Source organism: Gasterosteus aculeatus, chromosome 4, assembly GCF_964276395.1.
Source record: "Gasterosteus aculeatus chromosome 4, fGasAcu3.hap1.1, whole genome shotgun sequence".
NCBI lineage: Eukaryota > Metazoa > Chordata > Actinopteri > Perciformes > Gasterosteidae > Gasterosteus > Gasterosteus aculeatus.
Genome location: NC_135691.1, coordinates 21,899,515 through 21,919,942, shown reverse-complemented (window position 1 = coordinate 21,919,942; position 20,428 = coordinate 21,899,515). Strand labels below are relative to the sequence as shown.

Here is a 20,428-nt window from a genome sequence, read left to right as displayed (position 1 = left end):
CCCCCCTCCAAACAAACACATTCATAAACATGCTGGTCGGTATTGGCGTGTAAAAGGCATGCAGGTACATCGCCAGTCATGTCTGTCTGCCAAGAGCTCATTGAAGTGGTCCAACAAGATCAAGCTCTCATTCTTAATGCTTTATTTAATGTGAGGACATTTCTTTATGAAGAAAAACAGGTTTCAAAGTTGAATTAAAGGTTGGCAGCCCAAAAATATCACAGATCAAAAGCGAGCCAGGAATTTATTCAAAAAAGGATAAAATAACTTCTGAGAAGCTGGTAAAATGAAGAAAAAACTGGTGCTCCATTTCATTTGTCTGATCTTAATTGTTTTCTTTCGCTAAGGAAAACTATTCTAGAAAAAGGGTTTTTTAACCGAAAACTGTATCAAACTAGAACCACCTGTATCAAATGTGTCTCTTGTGACTTCTGTACGCAGTACCTCAAAAGCTAAAGCAATGAGCATACGTAAGCAGAGCCTGGGCCCTTGGCAGGCGGTTACACTGATCAAACGGGCTCACAGCAGCTGCACAGACGGCCTCCGGCGCCTCAACACATCACAAGCGCCGAGCTGCTTAGCAGGAGTTGACACTTGGTGGGCAAACAGCGTGGAAACAGACAAAATGAAGAACAGGTGATGGATGGGGAGCGCGTGGCGAGCACCCTGAAGCGGCCAGGGGCTGGTCGCTCGGGTGATGTAATGGATTTTCTCTCTTTTAGACTTTGTATGGGAGAAAAACAAATAAGTGAGGAAAAAAACGTACGATTTTCTCTACATACTGTTAGCTAATGGTGTCACAATTTTTAAGACATTCTTGAAGAATACCATTTAAATCCTTAAAAGGGTTTATTATCATTTCACTTTAGAAATGTGATTTGCAGAGATATATACATACATCTATAGATCTATCTCTCTATATAACTCTATCTCTATATATATGTATATATATATATGAAGTGAATAAAGATGATTTCAACGTATATTTCACCATATTGCAGTCAATTTTATGAGTGCTGCATCCTAACAAACACCATCAAAGGCATTTAAAGTGCCTACTGAGTGGAGGTTATTACACTTACTAGCTTTAATTTTGACTGAAAAGGAAAGAACATCTGCTCAACCACTTACTTTAGCATGCACTTTGACATGACCTTCCCTCCCATACAAAGGGAACAGCAGGTGTCGGGTGGTAGGAAAAGAAAAGACAGGTACAAAAAGAAAGACAGTGGCGGCAGCGGCAATGGCAGCACAGCGAGGACAACACAAAGAGAAGAAGCGACAATGAAAACGATGCACCGGGTGCTGCGTGGGGGGTGGCGGGCTGCTTTCTTTCATTTTTTTAAAAATATATAAATGGCGGTTTTCGATCGGGACGACCTACCTGGCACTTGCAATTGTCCCTCCGCGGCCCCTGGTTACTCAGACTAATAAGACTGCCAGAACGTACCATAGGGGTGCGGTGTCGGACCTTGGTCTGGATACAGCCGTCTTTCTCGAACTGGATCAGGTCGTTGAGCGGATCCCATGGCCTTGTGCTGGGGAGGGACGGAGAGACACAGAGGGTGAGGAAGAGAAAACAGTGGGACAGGTGTGGGGGAGACATGGGGGAGAAAGGATGACAAAGACGAGGAATTACAATAATAATCACCCAGACCAGTTTGACAGCGGCTCTGCAGTTATGTCGAATTGATACTAGATGGCGCCCTGTCACACCGGATGAGTCCATATTGAAGATGGAAGCGCAAACGGCCTTGTAACAGAACTCTGAAACCTAAGTATACGTCCTAAGAGTACAAAAAGTACTTAAGGGGCTATTTATGTAATTCTAATTAAAGATGAATGCACAACATCCCACAATACGATTTTCTTTCAAATATTTGACCTACAAACTGCAACAAGGATCAGTGTTGGGCATCTGTTATCAATCTTTTTATAACATTAGTTATAGACCCTTGTCAAGATGAATATGTTTGATAATTTTAAATACAGCCTGACCAATGACAAGGTAGACAGATAACACTGTCTGATATCTGCTCGACACACAAATAGCCTCCAATTGTGTGAAAACCGTCTCCATTGTTTGTCAACTATGCACGCTGACAAGCGTTATTTTCATTGCAGAATATGATTGGCTCAGTATATCTCAAACCTTGGTCACAATGATTTGGAGACTAAATTATAGGGATTTTGATTGTTTACATAAAAAAAATAAAGGCCAATATGTTACTGATATATATAAAACCAAAAATCTGGCAGCCATTCTTCTTTGTTGCTGATATTGCTAAGCTCCTCCTATTAATAGTATGCTGTAGTGCTGAGGTAAAGGCACTAGATACAAAGGAGCCCTTGTTAGATCCTACCGCCTACTCTAACCTGACTGAACCCACTGGAGGAGCCACTCACTCTGCATATCTGTAATGCCACTCCCCGGTGACAGGGTCCTGCTCAAACAGGGCAGGGTTCCACTCCTCGCACTTGGCTTTCCGTTCTCGGGCGGACTTCCGCTGAACTTCCTCCAGGAGGAACTTCTCATTGGTGGCCTCGGTCTGGTCCTTGTTGTTGACGGCCCGCGTCACGTGCTGCCACAGTCTGGGGATAAAGAGGGAACAGAGTCATGAATCAGGAATCAGAAAACATTTATTGCCAAAATATGTCAAACATACAAGGAATTTGTCTTGGCGGTTGGTGCGTGACAGTAGCCAGTGTAACAATAGACAACAAGACAGCAGTGCACAAGTAATAAAATAAAGTAAAATGAAATGCTAATGCAATGGTTTAGTAGAATAAGGCTATGGGTTAGTATAAAACAAGAAAATAAAGTTAGAGTTAAGAATTTAAAATATTAAAAAAGTTTAAAAATATTAAGCATAAAGTGCAGTTCATCTGCTCTAACAGAGGGAAAGAAGGAAAGGCGCCGTAGTGGGCGTGACCTAAAAAGTTTGAACAGTCAGATTTTTAAAGACAATCCTAAAAATATATCCAAATGCTGAAAGGGTGAGAGGTGAATTCGGCCACAGAAACTACATTGAAAGGCAACGATTTAAAAGGCCACGCTCTCATGTTTCAGGATCTGCTGAGGGTCAAAAGTCCACCTTTCCGATTCAAGTTCTCCCTGCTCCTCTGGTGGGACGGTACAGCGTGTCAGTCGACTCTGCCTCAGCTCTGTTGTCGGGTTCCAAAAGGTGTCCACCGTCCCTGTCTTCTTGTCGTTGATGAAGATCTCACTGTCCTGTGGTGGGTTTGCGGAAGAGGGGAGGGGGGTCAAAAAGCTCTCTTTACCAGCCTAAAGACATGCAGGATGCAATCTAAAGCCAAGACTGCAGATCCAAACGGCATGCAGTCGTGTGGAAAATGTGTCTCACCCAGTGTCCTTCCAGTGTAGCCAAAACTTCCTTCCCTAGCTTGATCTTTCCACAGACTTGATTGACGCAGTCACTGCTGCCTAGAAACGGCTGGAGGAACGAGAGAAGAGCAGCAGGAGAGGAAGGTGGGGGGGGGGCAGGAAAAGCAGGAACACAGGACCGAAGGAGCCCAAAGACAAAAAGGTGTTGACGGGGAAGGATAGGAGAGGAAAGAGGACATGGGGGTTTGAAGAGGGGAGATACATGCACAGACAGATTACTTGCTGCCGTTACTGTGGATAAAGAAATACTGTGGTTTATTATGTGTCATTTCATCTATAGTTGTGTGTCTATAGTAGTTTTTGTGTGGCTGATCTTCTGCGAGCTTCAGTCATGGAAAAAACGCTTCAAAAAAAGATTTATGCCCAATTTAACAAAAAAATATTAAAATTAAAAATTAACTTCCAATATGGCTTACTGATAAAAGTACGTCAACTTAATGGTTCAGAACGGTGTAACAGAGACGCCAATCAATATCTGTATTTGAAAAGGAAACGTATTGATTCCTTGTTAGCGTTCTCTGATGTGTACCTGTCGCTAGTTTGCGATGGCATAATGCCGTTGATGGGATGATTGGTGGAATGGAGGAGGGGGCATTTTCAGGGGTTGGAGAAGGATTGGCATGGTGGAGTTTGCGATGGCGTGGTGGGGTAAGACATTCAGAAAAATCATGTAAGAAACTGTTTTCTTTTGATTTAAACTCCTTTAGGTGCTGTATCTAGAAAGGCTTGAGGAGTTCCCTCTTAAAGGGACAGGAGGGTAGTGGTAGACGCCTAAAAGATCTCTTTATAGGCATCTTAACTATTTCTACAGCAATAGAAACTCTGAAGTAGTATATCATACAACCCCACAAAACATTAGCGTTTTCTATTCTCTAATAGCTATAAACCGCTCTAAATGTTCCCATCTAAAAAAAGCACTAAAATGATCTCCTCTTTAATAAGAATGTTTCTATTAAACACAGCCATACCTTCAGTTTGAACTCAAGCTGAGCACTGTATCCTGTTTTCTCACACGCGATGGTGATCTGACCGCCCAGTTCCAGAGTCATGGTGCCATACAGGATGCCTACCCAATGAAAAAGCCCCAACAGGAATCTCATTCAGCACCGACATATGGGAAACTCTCAGACGCTCAGAGCCAAGCAACTTGTTCTAGCTTTTAAAATGAGACAAGCAACATTACAGTAACTTAAAAACAAAGCACTACTGGACTGAGATTGTGTTGTGATAACTGTCGGGTTGCACTGACCTTTACAGTGAGCATAGGGCATGTTCATCACATAGTCTTCTCCTCTGTTGAGGAAAGTCAGCCGAGCCTCCCCGTCCAATATGGCCGACAGGGAGTTTCCTGCAATGTGAAGAACAGTAGTAGTCAGTAGACAGATGTGCTGGCACATATTAAAGCAGGAGAACAAATATTGTTGTTATTTGAGGTGACTAGGTATTTTAGTTGTGTGAGGGTACCATAGAACTTTGACTTGGCGAGGATGCTGCCACTGAGACAGAATCCGTCCTTCCTGTTGCTGACGTAGAAAGCTGACACTGGAGGATGATGCGAAACCTGAAAAGAATAACACACTGATGTCGTAGGACTGACTGCTGCAAATATAAAGACACAAGGTAACTCATTTGAATTAAAATCAGCCGAAACCATCCCTGTTAGCCATAGATTTATTTGATTTATTTAGTCATCCAACCTCCCCTACTATACGAGTTATTTGGTCAGATTGCTAGTAGTTAGTACTGTAGTACGCTACAGTAGCACGGCAGTTCTTACCTGTTCTCCTATGTAGAAGGTCTTGCTATTGGTGGCCTGGTGGAGCCACATGCAGCGGTACGTCTCTCCAATAATGGGGTTATAAGGCTTCTTCAACCCCTGAAAATTAAAAGCCAACATTAAGTATGCTTTTAGTACGATATACATAAACATGGAGCATGTCAACTCCATGGAAGCCCATTGCCACCGATGTGATGACAAAACATTTAGTTAACTTTAAACACTAAGTCATTATTTCCAGATAAGTTATTATTATTTTGAGATAGCTCATTATTTTGCAATACGAAGCAAATATTTTGAGAAAGAAAGTACTTTGAGAAACAGTCACTATTTTAACATTCATTATTTTGGAATAATCAATTATTTGGAAAAAAGTTTGAATGAATTATAATGATTTATAGGATAATTTGGGGTTTTCATCTGGTGTTTGGAAACAGGCTTTTATAATACTGTATGAAGCTTATGAAGTGGGTAGAATGTGTTTATTCTCCTGACCTTAGGCTTTTTGTAAAATCCAGAGATGTACCACTTCACCACCTTCTTCATCCGGTTGTAAGCGTTCTCTTCAATTGCGGCCCTGAGAATGAAACAGAGTCCGGATTGAGACTGATCCTCGGCAAGTGTTTCTCTGCTACTGTGCACTATAGTAACCTTTAATCTTTTCCCTGACACATACAATGAAAGGGCCAGTGTGACACATTTCAGCCAGTCTATTGACATGGCACATTACAACACCAAGACATCACTGCTAGATTAATGAAAAGAAAGATATGTTTTCATCTTTCATCTTAAATACTACAGAGTAAATATGGGGGATATCGCTACAATCTAATTCAATAGTTAGTGTAAGACCTGCATAATTGTCTACACTTTAGTCCTTGTTGTATTTCCAAAAGGAAAAACAATAAAACACTAGTCAAAGGTGGATAGGAATCTGTTAAAAGTATGGTTTGATATTTTTATGGCCAGACATTAATTTATTTATAAAATGATATAAGCAAGGTTTTTCTATCTTTCTATCTCCATTTATTTGATAAGACTTTAAAAGCAGAACATGGGAAGGGCTTACTCTGAGAGGAAGTCTGCGTGGTAGTAGTAGTCAGACAGTTTGTCCAGAAAGGACCTTGGCTCCAGGATGAAGGTGGGGAGCACCACCTTAGAGAGATCCATGCCGGGCCGCACCTGCTTCAGCAGAGTCCAGATCAGAGATTTATTCTCCTCTGATACCGTCTCTGTCTGGGCAGCCTCCCCAGCCTGGAGAAGGAGATAAGTATAAGGATTAAAAGGTTATGTATTTTACTACGGCAGACATCTCAAAGCGGGTTGAACAGGTCAAAGTGCAAAGGGTTTGCACAGGCAGTTCCGTGAAGCTTGACTGCTTGCAGCTTACAAATATAAACATTAGTCCTCGGGTTCAGTACTTTTTTAAATTATTGCGCTGTCAAACTTACCGTGGGTCCTGTGCAGTCACCCACCCACGGCAAACCCATACAGATCAAAGCCTGTTCAAGTTACAGCTTTAGTAATAGTGTAGGAAAACGTAAAATACATTTTCACCTCATTACGCAAGAAAACCTTAGAAGAAAATAGCATTTAGCTGGTTTTAATTCAAGCTAAAGATGAAACTGCCCGTAAGAGATCCTTTGAGTGTGGAGTGCTGCTGCAAAATGTAATAATTATTAAAGGCTTTGCATGCAAACTTTGTCCTCTACCTCTCCAAGTTCCTCATGGGACTGTTCCAGGTACGGGGTTTCCCGCAGAAGCTCGTTAGGGTCCAGGTCGATGTAAGAGTCGTCCTGGCGCTCTGAAGTGTCGCTGTCACTCTCCTCACTCTTTTCCAGGCCTTCTGGGTCGGACTCCTCGTGGTCCTGTTCACCCTCCCTGTCCGACTTGTCTGAGTACAGGTCAGGGTCTTTCAGGTGGTCGCTGTCATTGAACCTGCAGGAGAGGGCAGATCGTGTGCAAGGATGTTCACAACATAATGTTACATTTTAATATAAAAGCCAAGGGGGAATAGTGTTGCCTTGGATTTGTTTTGTACTCACTGGAAACCATGGATGTTGTGGGCTCTGAGGAGGCTGTAGAAATTAATAGAGTGCTCTCCACCAGTGGCTACTGTGCTCATGTCTTCTTTCCCCTCGCGGATCATGGTCCTTTTCAGCAGGCTGGAACACTTCAGGGCTAGCTCTAAGGCGTCCATCCAACATCGACCTGGGAAAGACATTCAAAGACACCAGCATATTAGCACGTAAAAAAAGGTAAAGAATGAGGTTGGCAGATGTGTGCTCAGACTGTCATAATGAAATGTATAGATTTAAAACATTGAGGATTAAAGATGGAGGAAAAAACACATCAAATCAGATGTTTTTTTATTTATGATGTCATCAAAGCAATTTTGACAAAAAAGACGTTCAGGGAGTAAACAGTATTACAAACTTAATACCCTCAATTGTATTTCCATCATTTAAAGCCCTCACAATCTTGCCTGTAGGCTAATTCTACTATTAAATGCCTTTTGTTAAGTGTTCAAAAGGTTGGGCAGGAACAAGCTGGTAAAAAAGGGAATCATACAGATGTTTTATTTATTACTATTATAGATTAATATACCAGTATAGAATCCTGGTATCGTAACGTAAGTAATCGGTTATAGTGATATTTATGGCAGGTATCGTTTCGTTATTATTTTGGTATTGTGACAACTCCACAGCATATATGTTCAAGCTTTTCACTTCATTGTCATCCCTTTAACACTGAGCATGAAGCATCTGGTCAAACGTTTTTGAACGTCTCCACACAATCCCCCTTGATACCCCTGTAAGACTGGTTCGAGATAAGCCTTTGAATTTAAATACATACGTTTGACTACCCCAGCACTAAGAATAGCGATCAAGACAGGAAGAGACGGGATTGGATGTTTCAGCACCATGGACAGAGCACAAGACTGGATTCAAATTGTCAAAAAAACTATGAGGACTAAATGAGGATTTAGGAAAGGAAAAAAACAGAGTTTAGGGAATCCGACTCCACTTGCACTAAGCTACGTAGTTATGATGCGACGAAAGACGCATGTTTGTGACGTCAGTCTGCAGAGGCCAAACTGCAATTTCTCTAAAGATGGACTACAAAAAAGCGCATCTTAGATGCCTTCGTCCATCAGTTGTTGTTGTTCTCGTGAACGACCAAAGATACGTCATTATTTAAATGACAAGGAATTGTGGGACGGAATTATCTCCTTCCCTATTGTAAAAGATGGTCCAGTGGTTCCTATGCTAAAGGAGCTAAATAGGGAAGCATTAAAGCTCCTTTCCTTAACATTTAGAGTTCTCATCATGGCTGCCACTTACACTACTTCCGGATTAAGAACCTTTCAGAGCAAATTTGATCATTAAAATCCAGCCCCTACGGAAGGATTTATTTTCAGCACGATGGACAGGAGACAGTTCAAGTAGGGAGAGGCTGGTGTGGATGTTTCATCATGTATTAGTTAAGACATGCCTATATTAAGATAATAAATTGAGTTGAAAAGGTTTGAGAGTTATTGTTGGAAAAACTGAAATAATGTTCCACCTTAGTACAAGAGAAGGTCTGTGCTCTTTCGCACAGAGGTACATTGTGTTCTGGGTCACCAACATGTAATCAACATGTTGCCTCTTGCATCTTTCAATGTTGTTGCTGCAACACGACCCAGATAGCTACAGTTTGATTGGCAACATGTCTCTTACCATCAGACTCGGAGGCAGCACGGAAAATGAGGTGGCTGCTGGGTAACGGCTGAGTGATGGAGCCGACTCCTTCCCCTTTAGGACCCTGACAGAAAGAAAGAAAGGAGGGAATACTTGAGGCCTACAGCTCAGGTAGTTCTTGTTTGTTATCTCAGTCTCTTCTCCTTTGAGGCGGTTTGAGTTATGATGTACTCGGTTCACCTTTTTTTCTCAGTTCGTCATTGTTTGCATGTGAAAACAAAGGAAACGTCCACTCTGTGGTGAGTCGTTATAATAATGAGCTATGAGAGGGGGACAAGAGCTAAATCAATGAAGTGTTTATTCCAAAAGTGCAGGAGATGACTCGTAGAGCAGGAGCGCTGTAATCTAAAAACACAGATTGGCCATTGTGATTCAAGCATTCTCAGTGAGCAGACACACGGGGAAATGGCACGGCGAGGTCAGCCATGAATACCAAATCACAGTTGGAGTACAGCCGAGCTGAGAACACAGGGACAAATGGAAAATGTGCAGCGCCCAATATGATAATTGTTGGCAGTATGTATAATGTTCTCTGTCTGTCTGCAAATTAAAGCAAAGATGAGCTCTCATTCATACAGCCCACATCTGTTACTATTTATTTTTGTAAATGCAGCAGACAAAGGATTTTTGTTCCTAATGAAAGACCTTCCCCCCAGATCCCTTTGTGTTCATTTTGTTATGTTCATCGCTTAAGAGCAACGTGTGCTTCATTCAGATCCATCCTACATAATAAATACAGTTCAGTATTCTGTTTGTGTCGCTTTCCCCTGATCAATCCCTCATTAATCATATAAATAACGGAACGATAAAGTCAGATGCATTTTTCCATTGTAGTGTAGGGATGAATTAGGAACATATTTTTTGACGTTGTGTCAGTGAAAAAACATGTGGCAGCGAATTGATGTCTTATTCATATTTCAATCATTTAAAGCCCTCACAATCTTGCCTGTAGGCTAATTCTACTATTAAATCCCTTTTGTTAAGTGTTCAAAAAGTTGGGCAGGAACAAGCTGGTAAAAAACAGAATCATACAGATGTTTTATTTATTACTATTATAGATAAATATACCAATATAGAATCCTGGTATCGTAACGTATCGTAATTAGGTAATCTATTTCAGATTTAAAGAAAGAGTACAATCATAAAGTCATTTAACACATAAATATGAAGCTACAGCCCGCTAGCTTAGCATAAAGACAGGAAACGGCAAAATAATCCAGACAAAAAAAATCCAGACAAAATATTGCGTGCATGACTATTTCCTCGAGGAGGGGACAGTGCAGCCGGGACAAGATATACGGTACTCACAGAACAGTAATGAGCATTAAAGAAAACAGATATGATGTGGAAGTTTTGTCTTAAGAGGTGGTAAGTGGTAGATCCTGTAGCTTTATTTTACTGTACAGTCTGCATTCCCATATTCTTTCTTTCACACTATTCCTTTACATGCAAACCTCCCACATGATCAACAGGATTTCTGACATTCTAAAGCAGGGGTCTCAAACTCGCGGCCCGCGGGACGATATTTTGTGGCCCCATCCTTAATATGAAAGTGTAATGTTAGTGCGGCCCGCAAGTTTTATACTGTAACCCCACTGTCAGCTGCTGTGTGGGACATGTTATGATGTTCTGGTTTCCTACTGTGTGCTTGTCCAGTGAACGTGGCATGCATGTGACTGACATGGGGGGCGGGTCGTGTGTGTCGGCCGAGGTGCAGAGAGCAGGAGGGTGAAATTCAGTTTCCTGCCCTCTTTCGCGCAGGTGATCATGTGACTAACCGTTAGCATCGCTCGTTTAATAAAGTTTTCCTTTACGACTCACACTAACAACACATGAAGCATCTGACGTCACCGACGAGCGTCTCCGTCCATTACTACGCAGCTTCGATTCACGTAACTTCACGTTTGGCTATAAAGGAATTCCACGGTCACATGACCTTAGGTCTCCCCCGCTGAGTTAAAGGAGGACTAGTGTTGTAGTCTCATTCGGACCGATCCCCCAGGGTGGGGTTCAATGACTGCTTTTGAAAGTGAGTGTTAAGTTGTGTTATTGTCGACCATGCCGTTCAGACGCTAGTCTGGCCCGCGTTCGGTTGAAGTGGGCTGCATCTGGCCCGCAGCTGATTTGAGTTTGAGACCCCTGTTCTAAAGGGAAAAGGACATGTGTGTGAATAACACACTCCTTGGTACCAAAACATAAACATATTACTTTAAGCCCTACAAGATGTCCTTGAATGATATCTGATCATTGCAATTGTTTAGTAATCTCCTCCTGCCATGCATGTTAATTTTAAGGGGATTTTTTTTTTTATCAGCGACCCCAAAAAGCACTTTCTTCCTTTTGCATTTGATATTTATTTTATCCTTTATAGGTTTGACAACCTATTAAACTTCCTTAAGGTAGTTCCAAAGCACTAATTAAATTAAAAAACTGGAAATGTTTGCCGGATAAACCCGGGATATTGACCCTATATTGCCTGCGAACTTAAAAGAATTAAATACTGACCTTGACGGCCCAGATGGACTGCTCCAGCGGGTGGAAGAGCTTGAAGCAGAAGCCGTCCTTCTTGGAGGGCCTCTCGATGAGCTCGCAAGCGTTGAGTAGCACCGTTCCCACCCACTGCCCGTTTTTATGTGTTTTATAGATGAGCAGGACGCCTGGTTTCAACACGCACCAAAGCTTTGTCCAGCTCTTCAGAGTGCCACGGATCTGGAGCAGAAACAATAAGTCAGGAGCCTCACCTCACCAAAATCTGGAAACATGGATTGTAGGATGGAAGGCGTTCCCACCTTTAGCCAGTCGGCCATGACGATGACAGAGGGGTCAGTGATGGTGCTGAGCAGCTCCTTGGTCGCCCTCTTCTTTTCTTCCCTGTAGTTTTTCTTCTGCACCTACAAAGAGCACAGGGAGGAAGACCATTTTGACAACGTCAATTCCACACAACTGAATATTAAAACTCCACAACTGCTTTCTCACCAATCACATTTGGCAGCAAACGATGGGCCTGGGATGACACTGCTCAACCGTCTGCTCAAATAACAGCTGGAACCTTCTGATTGGAGTGTGAACTTTGTATCCACCTTTAAATGTAATACTTCCTGCGCTATCCTGTATTGTGGTGGCGTTGGTGCACGATGGGAAAATGACACCTATCTAATGTAAGTATTTCACGCATAGTGACTCTTCCTAGGGTATTCGAAGACAAATTATGCCTGCCTTGGTGTCCACAGAACTTACTCTAAGCTGATTTAGCTCACTCACCTTGAGGGACTCCTTCTTGGTGAGCTTTCCTCCGGATGCCGACACGTCTTTGTCTGAGCCATTGTACAGCTTGGTTTCAGACTGAACACAGGGGGAAGGGGGATTGGGTTTATTAGCACGAAATAATAACAAAACGGCTTGTTTCACTGCTGCACTTTGTGTTAAGTGATCTGAATGAAGTCATCCACTACATGACCAAGTAGAATTTTCCTAGAACATTAGTAGAACATTTTTTCACAACATTGGCAAAGAGCTGCAACATCTTTGCAAAACAGCGTCTAGAAGTGACGGTTCTCTTCTCCCTCATGTGCCTTCCTGTTTCCCTGGTGACCCAAACTTGCTCACTTGGCAGTACGAAGCCTAGAACCGGCAGCGCAGGTTCTTTCCCACAAGCTCCCTTCACAAGTTAATTAAAGCAATTCAAAGTGGAGACAGGCAGGAGGCGTGTGGGAACCATAAAGCAGGACTACTTAAGGTCTCAGGCAGCCACAGACAGGCCTGAATAAAGATGAATCTACAGATGTGCTGTGACTCACACAGAGACTCAAACTCCCACGTTCCTTCCTAACAAATATGTTGATGTGGGCCTCATTGATAAACTACACAGGCCTCCTCCACACTGAGCTCCTTTGAAGGAATGTCTGATTTACAGTTTTGGTAGGTAACCGTTTGATGTGTACCAGAGTAGACTGTATGTGAGTCATCGGGATGTCGGCCAGCTAACGCTAAGGCAAGACTGCGAGAGGAAAAGGAGACCTGTAGTAATTTCCACATTCTCTGGTCTCATTACAACGAAACCAAAGCGCCCAGAAGTTCCTCCCATCAGCTATGGAACTTCAGCTTGGTGGGTGGATTGGTTCTTACCTTGCTCTTAGATATGGAATGTGAATCCTCTTTCAAAGGCAGAGGCAAGAGGTCCTCCTTCCCTCTCTCAAAACCTGGGACAAAAACAAAGTCGAAACAGCATAAATACTGAGTCACCATTGTTCTCCAGGTGACCAATACCAGCACTAATGGCTGTGTTGTGGACCAAGGGGGCCATGGCCCCCTCTCTGGTGGTCAAGTATCTTTACTGAATAACTCTCAGGGACCTGATTGAAAATGTCAGATGAGATTGTATTTGTGTGTCCTCTAGCACAGCGGTTCCTAAAGTTGTGGCCTTTGGGATGCGCCGAGGCCGCTGGAAGATGAATAAATATTATGGTATTGTTGATTGATGGCGCGTTTTAAATAAAGTTTTATGTAAAAAGAAAAATCTGCAATATGTTTGCATCAAATAAGTTTTACTTTACAATTTCAACTTAAAAATAAATACAAATCAATGTACGTTAATAATGGACAGCTGCCTTCCATCTGATGATCTTCTGTTTAAAACAGTTTTATAATTAATAAACAGAAACTGATACTGCTAATTGCTAATGATGTTGGCTATTTAAGCTAATGTATACTACAGGTCAAATGGTAAGATTCACTTGCCTTTGCCTTTGGGACTCTAGGTGTCTGTGTAGCCAAGTGGAATCTCTCTCTAATGGCAGTCTGTCCTTCAAAGCAACCCGTAGCAGCCACAGAATGGAGCTGACAACAAGCTGCTGAAAGTCCTTAATCTGAACTGAGCTAAAGTTAGATAACTTGGCTGGTAAAAGGAGATTCCCTGTTTTAATCCAGAGTTTGGCTGGGACAACGTGGGGGTGGACGGCTAAACAGAGTTCATTAACAGACTCGGTTAGTGACTTCTCTAGTGATGCTGCTGAAGAGAATGTGAGCTGTACTTCTCTACTAACAACACGCTGTATACGAAGGTAGTTCATGTAGATATAGTGTGTTGCAACAAGCTCCACCTTGAGCTCCACCTTGTTCTGAGCCTGTTTCTAACCAATTAGTCTACCCTAAGCAACAGATTCCCCACTGAGGTCTTGGAACTGGGTGAGGCTGGTGGTCTCAAGGGAACAAAGAGCCTGTAAATATTTGATAGCTTCCATCTCCTATCCAGAGGCAGCGGGCCGGTATTCAGCCATGAGAATAAAGGAAGCACTGTAGAGTAGCACCATCAAATGAGGCGTTCATCATTTGGAAAAGGTGAAAAATCCTATTTTACGATCCATTTTAATTTAATAAAACAATTTTGTGTAGGTAGTTGTGGCAAAATGGGCATCATTCTTATGTATTCTTCCTGCAAACTTCAATGTGGTCGTGCAGACAAATTGGATCATAAATATTTCATTGACTCCAAGGAAACTAAAGTTTGGATACTCCTATCAAAAACAATGTGGTATGCCTAAGGCTAAGACCTGTCTCCCCCAGCAAACAACCCCTAACAAACAAATTGTTTGTTCTTTTAGTCTTTCATTTAGACGTAACACCGGACCATCTGTGTCCACTTGACACATCTCCATGCCAACTTCAGCTGGAAATCAACTCGGGGGCGGGTTATCCACAACAGTAAGCCCCGAGAGCATGTCTTGTCCCAAACCCTCTAAATAATGCAAACGCAAAAAAAAGGACAAACAATTATTTCATCAAAGCATGAGGAGGTAAACATAAAACTATCGGCAGCTTGTGGAAGTATGGGTAGGTGACAAAATAAAAAATAAAATAATAAACGTGTAAATGGAGCTTTCAAAGCATTTCTGGTTTAGGAGTAAAAACCCACAAATCAATCTGACAGTATTTCTATTTGTATAGTAACAAATAAAATGTGAATCCAATTCTGAGAGCAATGAACACCAACTGCATGCTCGATCAATAACTTGTGCATTCAAGACGGGCCAGTGTTAGGTGAGCAGTATGATTCAAGTTTTTTTAGATGAAAAGTATAAATGCGTTTCTCGGTAAATTCAGTGTGAAAGTCAGCATAATCTTGACCCTTTCCCTGTGTGAATGTCCGGGAGTGTGTGTCTGTGTGTGTAACTGAAGGCTCACGTCCCAATGCAGACTGACAAAAACAAGAGCTGCAGTGCTTTCACTCTATATGAAAAGATCATAGACCGGAGAGAGAAGGGAAAGAGTAAGCAGAGCTGCGTGCTGCAACAATGAATCTATTTCCACTCTAATGCTCTGCCTCACAAAAAGAATACAGTCGCCCAAAGCGTTATTAAGCCTTGGACATCAGCCACGAAGACAGATGTGAGCAAACACTCCCTTCAATTCAGTCATGTACAAACATCTTCTTCTGTAAACATCTTCCTTTGACATATAGCAGGATATCAGTGTCACTGTTGGGGTAAAAAATGGGAATACATTTAGCGATGTATTCCCATTTTTTTCCGACTTAATCAAGCGAAAATCAAATAAGTTGCTTTAAATCAAAACGATAAAAGTAATGTAGCTATGAAGAACACTATGCTTACATCTCCCTTTAATTCAAAAGCAATGAGTTACTCTCAACGCTGCTGTTATAATTTGTAGGCAACAGATCACCTGAGACCGACAAATGAACGGAGAAGCTGCCAGTCCAGTTACTGTTCTGAATATATCAATTTTAGAAGGTGATATCAAGGATACAGTAAGAACCTACAGCAGGATCAAAGTAAAGCGGTACGGTCGACATGACAGGGCACTTCAATTAAGTTGGGGGTCTCGTGAGAAAGCGAGAATGGTTGGTATCAAGGTGGAAGACGGATAGAAGTCACCCAAAACCGATCAATCCTACACCTCCCATAATACAACTCCGAGGCTGAGTCTCTTAGACATGAGCGTCTTTCAAAGTACAAAGTCCGGTTGACTGTAACACAAGCTTCCTCCAACCCTGGTGACATCGACAGGGTTATTCTCTAAGAATTCAAAGTAAAAGGTTTGGGCACATTTCTGTCGGGTACTGTATAAACTCCTGTTGGGACCAAAAGAAAATGCAATTTCTACTGTAGGGCATCTAAAACACATTTAACTAGTCATATCTCACATTATCGTCATGTTCAGAGACAGCACTGAATGAATGTGCCATCTGCCAAGACAAGGTGACCTCAAGATGAGCCATCATTTCATCTAATTATCGACCTCAAGGGCAGAGCTGTTTTTTCCTCATTTGCTCATTAGCTTCATAAAACGGCTCATTTTCAACTTCCAAATATATTTATTTTTTAATTAGTCCTTGGTAGCCGTGGAGGCAACAGAAACAATGCGTCACATTGGAAGGCATGCGTCACATGGAAGGCTGCGCCCACAATATTAAAAAGCAATTGCACAGGTGAAGGACCAAATGATATTACCTTGGAATGAAGGGTATTTGTGGGTTATCACAATGGTTTGTGGGGAAGTCAAAATTTTGAAAGCAGGTTGGTGGAACCCAAGCTCTGCTCACAGGAGGCTTGACGACAAGAAACCACGTCATCTATTGGTTGGAGGGGGTGATATTTCAAACGTTAGGCATTAGGCAGGTTGCATTACCATGGACGCTGTTTTGGGTTGGTGTTCTAAATATAGTCCGCCAGGGCAGAGTTTGTTTGCATTGCCAGAAGCTGGCCTGTTCTTTGGCAAAGACTGCAGGCCGTGACCCATATTTGGATCTTATGAAAAGGCTTGGGAGAGTCAAGCTGCAATGTTTTGCCAAGAACATTGGAAACCAGGAAAAAAAGCAAAAAGTGTCGAATGTATTGACATATGACACTGGTGCCATACGTTATTGTCCATTTGGAGTTAAATAGATCATAAAGCAGGGATGCTTTAGGGCGGGGCTACCGGTACAGATTTAAACAAACTTCACACCACCTCTACGTTGTCTGACGAAACCTCAAGCTGTTATAACCACGTGCAACGTGTCTGGTTACCGGGGGTTCTTTCTCACGTTTCACGGAGACGAAGTACACAACTAGTTAAGGTTTGGTAATCAAGCTTTATTTATGATTTCCCACCAGTAAATCGCACTTTCGGCGTTGAGACTCCTCGTCTGTCCTTTTTGTCTCGCTCTGCCGGATCAACACTTCTGCGTATGTGACAGGGAGACAAACAAGTCATTCAATAGAATGCAGCAGAGGCCAATTACACCTTCATCTCATGAGACGAGGTGCTGGTTTAGAGCGGAGAGAAGCCTCGTGCCAAAAGGTCACCGGCTTGAATGATAGAAAGGTGAAAGGTGAGAAAGGCGGTGACGTACAACTTCCCTTTCCTCGACCACCGCTGGGATGCCCTTAGGCATGGCACTGACTGTCGCGCGAGTCTGAATTACTGCACCTTTGTGCACTCACAGCATTTCCTGGATTAATTAAAGGTCAAAAACAGTCGGGTGGAACAGAACATCCATCCATGCAAAGCTCCGGGGGCTGCCAGCTGTCAGACTTTAGGACAAACAGTGGGAAGATCATAGGACGAGGCCATTTTAAAAAATGAACATGAAATAGATTTAATCCTCGAGGTTCTGGGGGATTTGGTGTACTTCTAAAATATAAAAAGGATTATCGTTGCACTCTCATCGTTGGAACCTGGAAAAAAAGGCGAGCTGAGTGGAGGCCTGAGGTGTCCTTGTTCAAAAGTTTGCACCGGCACGTTTCAAGCGCAGCAGTCGTTAAGTAGTTATCTATATTGTTCTCTTCAAGTAAAGTCAGGCACCTCGCAGCTATGACCAAGCAAATTTCTTAATGTGTACATACTTTTTGATGCAATAGTACATAAGTAAGTTGCCAGTACAAAGATCCTGTGTGTGACTTTTGTACCTTTTTGGCTCACGTTTGCAGACAATGTCAGCACTATAAGTAGTTGATATTAGGGTTGGGTGATACAAAACGTCATCACGGTATTTGGTATGATTCTGGCGATATCCCAGTACCGATCACAGTGTTTCTATATTGACAATCAAATTCATTCACTAACGCCGAAAAGGACCGCCGACCACCTGGACAGCTGTTTAGCGCTCATTGTTCACTGCTAGTGTTGCCACCAGAGGCAATACCAGCAGATTAACAAACTTAGCAATGAATCATATTCTGATGTAACTTGCTCCAAACCGCACACAGCTCCTCTCTAGGGCACAAGTTGTATCGGTGCATTTCTGGCGGGCGAGCTGTACCCAGTATGCAGTTTGCCCGCATCATTTTATGAATGTACAAATTGTGTACAAATATTATTGTTACAAATTGTTTGTGTCCCAAACGTTTGTGTCGTGGTGGTATCTCTCCATCTCCCCCAGACACTGGCAGTTTGCGAGCTGTGGTTGGTGTTGGGGGCTTCTGCTTAGTGTCCTTAGTGCCGTTTTACTACTCCAGAGTGTCCGTACGGAGGCTACGGTGACATATCACGGCTGCGAGTTTTGAAAATCCGGTGTTTTGTTTTTGCCATATCTGGAATCCTGAAAGTCAAACAGCTTATGGGGACTAGGGTTTCCTTTCACATCCGTGACTACAGCTGCAGATGACCGAGCAGGTGCTGAAATAACATGAAGGAAAAGTGGGAATCAGCGCTAACGTGAACAAACTAGGCTAACTAGCTTACGTCTATTTTCCAGGTAGAAAAAACAACTTGCACCAAAATGTTAGAGCAGATGTCTTAAATAATTGAGGGCGTCTGTTTGCAGAATATATGATTATGAAGTTGATGGCGCATCTCCTAGCAACGCTGGCCCTTTTCAGCAAACGATTTCCTCCTCTTTAAGATGCACACTGCAGCTGCAGCAGTCCTATTGATCAAAGTGAAGTTTGACTTTAGAATCCTATTTTACACTTACTGCCATTTTTTTTCATTTATAGATACAGAACACGTACGGTAGGATAAAGTTGCCCCTCGACTGTGTTCCTGGCACTAATGCGTTTGACTGTATATAAGTTCCTCTTTCTCTGCTAACATGCTGAACGTGCTTTTTGCAGCAGAAACTTGAGCGCAACCTCAAGTCTCCATCTCCAAATTGGGTGCAGTATATTGATCAGAATAGCATTACATACTCTTTCAAGCTTCCGACAGCAATCACTACTTAAGAGCACACTCAGTGAAAAACTATTTGACCCACCTTTGTCACGGCATGTGCATCTACATCCACTAGTACAGAGGTACTATTCAATCACAAGGTGAGACTACAGGGTCTACTAAACGGCTTCTCCTGGCAAAAAGGCCGTCTCCACGCCATTAAACACCCACCTGGCAGCGAGATGGGCGACAGCTCATTGTAGCCCCCGAAAGAGGCATTGCGGATGAGTTTGCGTCCGTCCGGGTGCTGGGGACGGAGCGCCGCCGTACCCCCACACATGGAGAAACGCCGACGACTCAGCAGGCCCTCCTCCTTCATCATTGGGCTGCCGGGAGCTCCCTCGCCGTGAGCGAGGAAGGGAGGGAGGGACGGGAGAGCGACGACAAAACCCAAGGGTGGAAGGTCGAGGGGGTCGGGGGAAACAGTCCGATCCGTCCCACGCAGCTAGTGAGCCAAGCGAATAAACCAACCAGGACAAACAGACACACACGCAGACAGACAGCTCAGACACAAACCAAGTGGAGTACGCTGCTTCCCTCTACGCTTCCTTCGGCAGACTGCTCCCTCTCTCCCTCTCCGCGAGTGTCTCTGAAAGCAGCAGCCTGTGAGTACTTAATAACAAATAGGCTGAGCCCCTCCTACTTCCTCTCTCCTCTAGATGGGTAGGAGAACTGCATCTTGAAAACATCCCCCTACGTTACACATCTCATCTCTCTCTTCTGCGCTCAGCTTTTCATTCAAGATTCAAAAGGTTTACCGCTTATTTCAATGGATTACTCATTGGGGTCTATATGACCTGTAGTCAAATGGAGTCTCTCCATCCCCTCTTTAGAATCAGTGGATGATGGGGACAAAGTCAATGCAACAAGCAGATGCATGCGCTCAAGCTGCTACTGGTGCTCCTGCCTCTCAGCTCGTGGCTGACGCAGCCTCCTCTCAATCTCTCAGCTTGTAAACTGTGACTACACGCACACACTCTCTATCCAATCACAAAACATTGGCTCTATTGAGGACAGAAGATCACACCATTGCTCTGTTGACCCTATACCCATATTCTGCACTCTTAAAGCAATCACTTAGCTTTAAGTAGGCCACCTACCAGACCAACAAATAGCTTCATGCAAATATCCACCTCGCCAAGTCATACTTGCTATTTAGTTTGTTCAGCTTTGACTAAGGAGACACAAAGGCTCTGGTGAGCACGGGTCACTGAATGCTGGATTGAAGCATGTGCTTCTAAAACGTGCTTATATGGGATGCTTTGTGTGACAGAGCAGACCACTTTCCATTTGTTGCCTCGATGGTGCGAACACTGCTGCATTTTTTACAAAATGGATGGGGGCCTGTTTACA

At 43.0% G+C, this 20,428-nt stretch overlaps 1 protein-coding gene across 14 annotated transcripts in view; it reads right to left on the bottom strand.

The window, feature by feature from the left end:
- osbpl8 (oxysterol binding protein-like 8) overlaps positions 1 to 20,428 on the bottom strand; it is a 67,542-nt gene that overhangs the window by 5,284 nt on the left and 41,830 nt on the right. For 7 of the 14 annotated variants that reach the window (XM_078101067.1, XM_078101069.1, XM_078101068.1 and 4 more), the window contains 17 exons: positions 13,052 to 13,125; positions 12,188 to 12,268; positions 11,716 to 11,817; positions 11,432 to 11,635; positions 8,906 to 8,990; positions 7,229 to 7,394; positions 6,896 to 7,121; positions 6,253 to 6,437; positions 5,679 to 5,760; positions 5,184 to 5,282; positions 4,871 to 4,967; positions 4,656 to 4,754; positions 4,375 to 4,472; positions 3,366 to 3,455; positions 3,096 to 3,232; positions 2,407 to 2,592; positions 1,385 to 1,538 (listed from right to left, as the gene is read on the bottom strand). In XM_078101067.1, the coding sequence (XP_077957193.1) occupies positions 1,385 to 1,538; positions 2,407 to 2,592; positions 3,096 to 3,232; positions 3,366 to 3,455; positions 4,375 to 4,472; positions 4,656 to 4,754; positions 4,871 to 4,967; positions 5,184 to 5,282; positions 5,679 to 5,760; positions 6,253 to 6,437; positions 6,896 to 7,121; positions 7,229 to 7,394; positions 8,906 to 8,990; positions 11,432 to 11,635; positions 11,716 to 11,817; positions 12,188 to 12,268; positions 13,052 to 13,125 (2,165 nt within the window). Of the gene's footprint in view, positions 1 to 1,384; positions 1,539 to 2,406; positions 2,593 to 3,095; positions 3,233 to 3,365; positions 3,456 to 4,374; positions 4,473 to 4,655; positions 4,755 to 4,870; positions 4,968 to 5,183; positions 5,283 to 5,678; positions 5,761 to 6,252; positions 6,438 to 6,895; positions 7,122 to 7,228; positions 7,395 to 8,905; positions 8,991 to 11,431; positions 11,636 to 11,715; positions 11,818 to 12,187; positions 12,269 to 13,051; positions 13,126 to 19,246; positions 19,661 to 20,428 lie in introns of those variants that run through there. The other 7 variants (XM_078101070.1, XM_078101071.1, XM_078101072.1 and 4 more) reach the window with 4 other exon arrangements.